The sequence below is a fragment of the Lonchura striata genome, chromosome 35 (assembly GCF_050655825.1).
Source record: "Lonchura striata isolate lonStrDom1 chromosome 35, ASM5065582v1, whole genome shotgun sequence".
NCBI lineage: Eukaryota > Metazoa > Chordata > Aves > Passeriformes > Estrildidae > Lonchura > Lonchura striata.
Window position 1 is genome coordinate 10014391 of NC_140737.1, and position 2227 is coordinate 10016617.

Here is a 2227-nt window from a genome sequence, read left to right on the forward strand (position 1 = left end):
ACCTCAGAGAGCATGCAATGGTGAGTGGGTAGGAAAACAATTCATAAAACCAACTCCTCCAATCCTTTTGATCTGGGAGTGCAGATGGTACCAAGGTTTTCTGCATTAGGAGTGATTCCCGTGACAAATCCTGAATATCCACCCTTGTCCCTCTGCCACATGGCCACAAACCCAGGGCAGCAGGGCAGGGGTGGCTCCTCCAGAGCCCCCACATACAGCCCTGGCTGCTCCTGGCACACTCAGCCAGCACAACTGGAGCTCAGGCAGGGACCTGGGTGAAGGTTTTCCCAGAGCAGGAACAAGGGTGGGTGAGTCCCAGCAGGACAGGCTGCAGGGAATGGCCCAGGTTTGGTTCCAAGCAGCCTCTCCTGACTTGTCCCTGTCCTTTCTCCATGAACAGGTGCCCATGTGCAGCCACAGCAAATGTCCAACAGCAGCTCCACGAGCCACTTCCTCCTGCTGACACTGGCAGACACGCGGCAGCTGCAGCTCCTGCACTTCTGCCTCTTCCTGGGCATCTCCCTGGCTGCCCTCCTGGGCAACGGCCTCATCATCAGCGCCGTAGCCTGCGGCCACCACCTGCACACGCCCATGTTCTTCTTCCTGCTCAACCTGGCCCTCAGCGACCTGGGCTCCATCTGCACCACTGTCCCCAAAGCCATGCACAATTCCCTCTGGGACACCAGGAAGATCTCCTACTCAGGATGTGCTGCTCAGCTCTTTTTCTTTCTCTTCTTCACTGGAGCAGAGTATTTCCTCCTGACCATCATGTGCTACGACCGCTACGTGTCCATCTGCAAACCCGTGCACTATGGGACCCTCCTGGGCAGCAGAGCTTGTGCCCACATGGCAGCAGCTGCCTGGGCCAGTGCCTTTCTCAATGCTCTGCTGCACACAGCCAATACATTTTCCCTGTCCCTGTGCCATGGCAATGCCCTGGGCCAGTTCTTCTGTGATATCCCCCAGATCCTCAAACTCTCCTGCTCCAAATCCTACCTCAGAGAACTTGGGATAATTACTGTTACTGTGTCTCTTGGATTTGGTTCTTTTGCATTCATTTTTTTCTCCTATGTGCAGATCTTCAGGGTTGTGATGAGGATCCCCAATGAGCAGGGACGGCACAAAGCTTTTTCCACCTGCCTCCCTCACCTGGCTGTGGTCTCTCTGTTCACCAGCACTGTCATGTTTGCTCACCTGAAGCCCCCCTCGATGTCCTCCCCATCCCTGGATCTGTCAGTGTCAGTTCTGTACTCGGTGGTGCCTCCAGCCCTGAACCCCCTCATCTACAGCCTGAGGAACCAGGAGCTCAAGGCTGCAGTGTGGAGACTGATGCCTGTATGCTTTCAGGAACATTAAACTGCTGGCCAATTTCTGAGTATCACTTGTAATAAAAATTATCTTTGATACTTCTTGCTGTTTTCCTCTTGGACGTTCTTTTTCATTGTTTTACATTTTAATGCTGTCCACAAAGAAATGTCATTCCTTGTGCCATTTCTCATTTTGTTTCTTTCCACCTTCCCTGTGGCCACAGACTGTGTCAATGAGGGCCTGTGACTTTGAAGGAATTAAACGATGTCCCAGCAAAGTTTTCTGCAGAGATGCCCGTTCATTGTCTTCTCTGGAGCTGCAGCAGCAATGTCTGTGTGCAGAGCTGGGGCAGATCAGGGCTGGCACAGCCACTATGGTCCTGCTGGCCACACCATTCCTGATCCAGGCCAGGAGCCATTGGCCTTCTTGGCCACCTGGGCACTCTGCTGGCTCATGTCCAGCCTGCTGTCCCTCAGTCCCTGCAGGTCCCTTTCTGCCTGGCTGCTGTCCAGCCCCTCTGTCCCCAGCCTGTAGCACTGCAGGGGTTGTTGTGGCCAAAGTGCAGGACCCGGCACTGGGACTTGTTAAACCTCACCTTGTTGGATTTTGGCCCTGGATCCAGCCTGTCCAGGGCCCTGTGTAGAGCCCTCCTACCCTCCAGCAGATCAATACTCGCAGCCAACTTGGTGTCACCTTGATTCCATGAGGCCCAGAGTGTCCCAATGGTGTCCATGATTCCATGAGGCCTCCCAGTGTCACAATGTCCCTTTGGTTCCATGGGACCCTTGGTGTCACAAAGTCCCTTGGATCCTTGGGCCCTGCAGTGTCACAATGTCACCGTGGTCCCCAAGGCCCTGCAGTGTCACAATGGATCCTTGGTTCCATGAGGTCTGGCAAGGCAGCAATGCTTTCCTTGATC

General features: G+C 54.3%; 1 protein-coding gene across 1 annotated transcript; it reads left to right on the top strand.

Moving 5' to 3' along the window:
• The first annotated feature begins 423 nt into the window (after positions 1 to 423).
• Positions 424 to 1543, top strand: LOC146764372 (olfactory receptor 14A16-like). Its single transcript, XM_085565310.1, has one exon. It carries the CDS (start codon positions 424 to 426, stop codon positions 1354 to 1356), a length of 933 nt encoding a protein of 310 aa, XP_085421436.1. The 3' UTR covers positions 1357 to 1543.
• Positions 1544 to 2227: the final 684 nt, after the last annotated feature.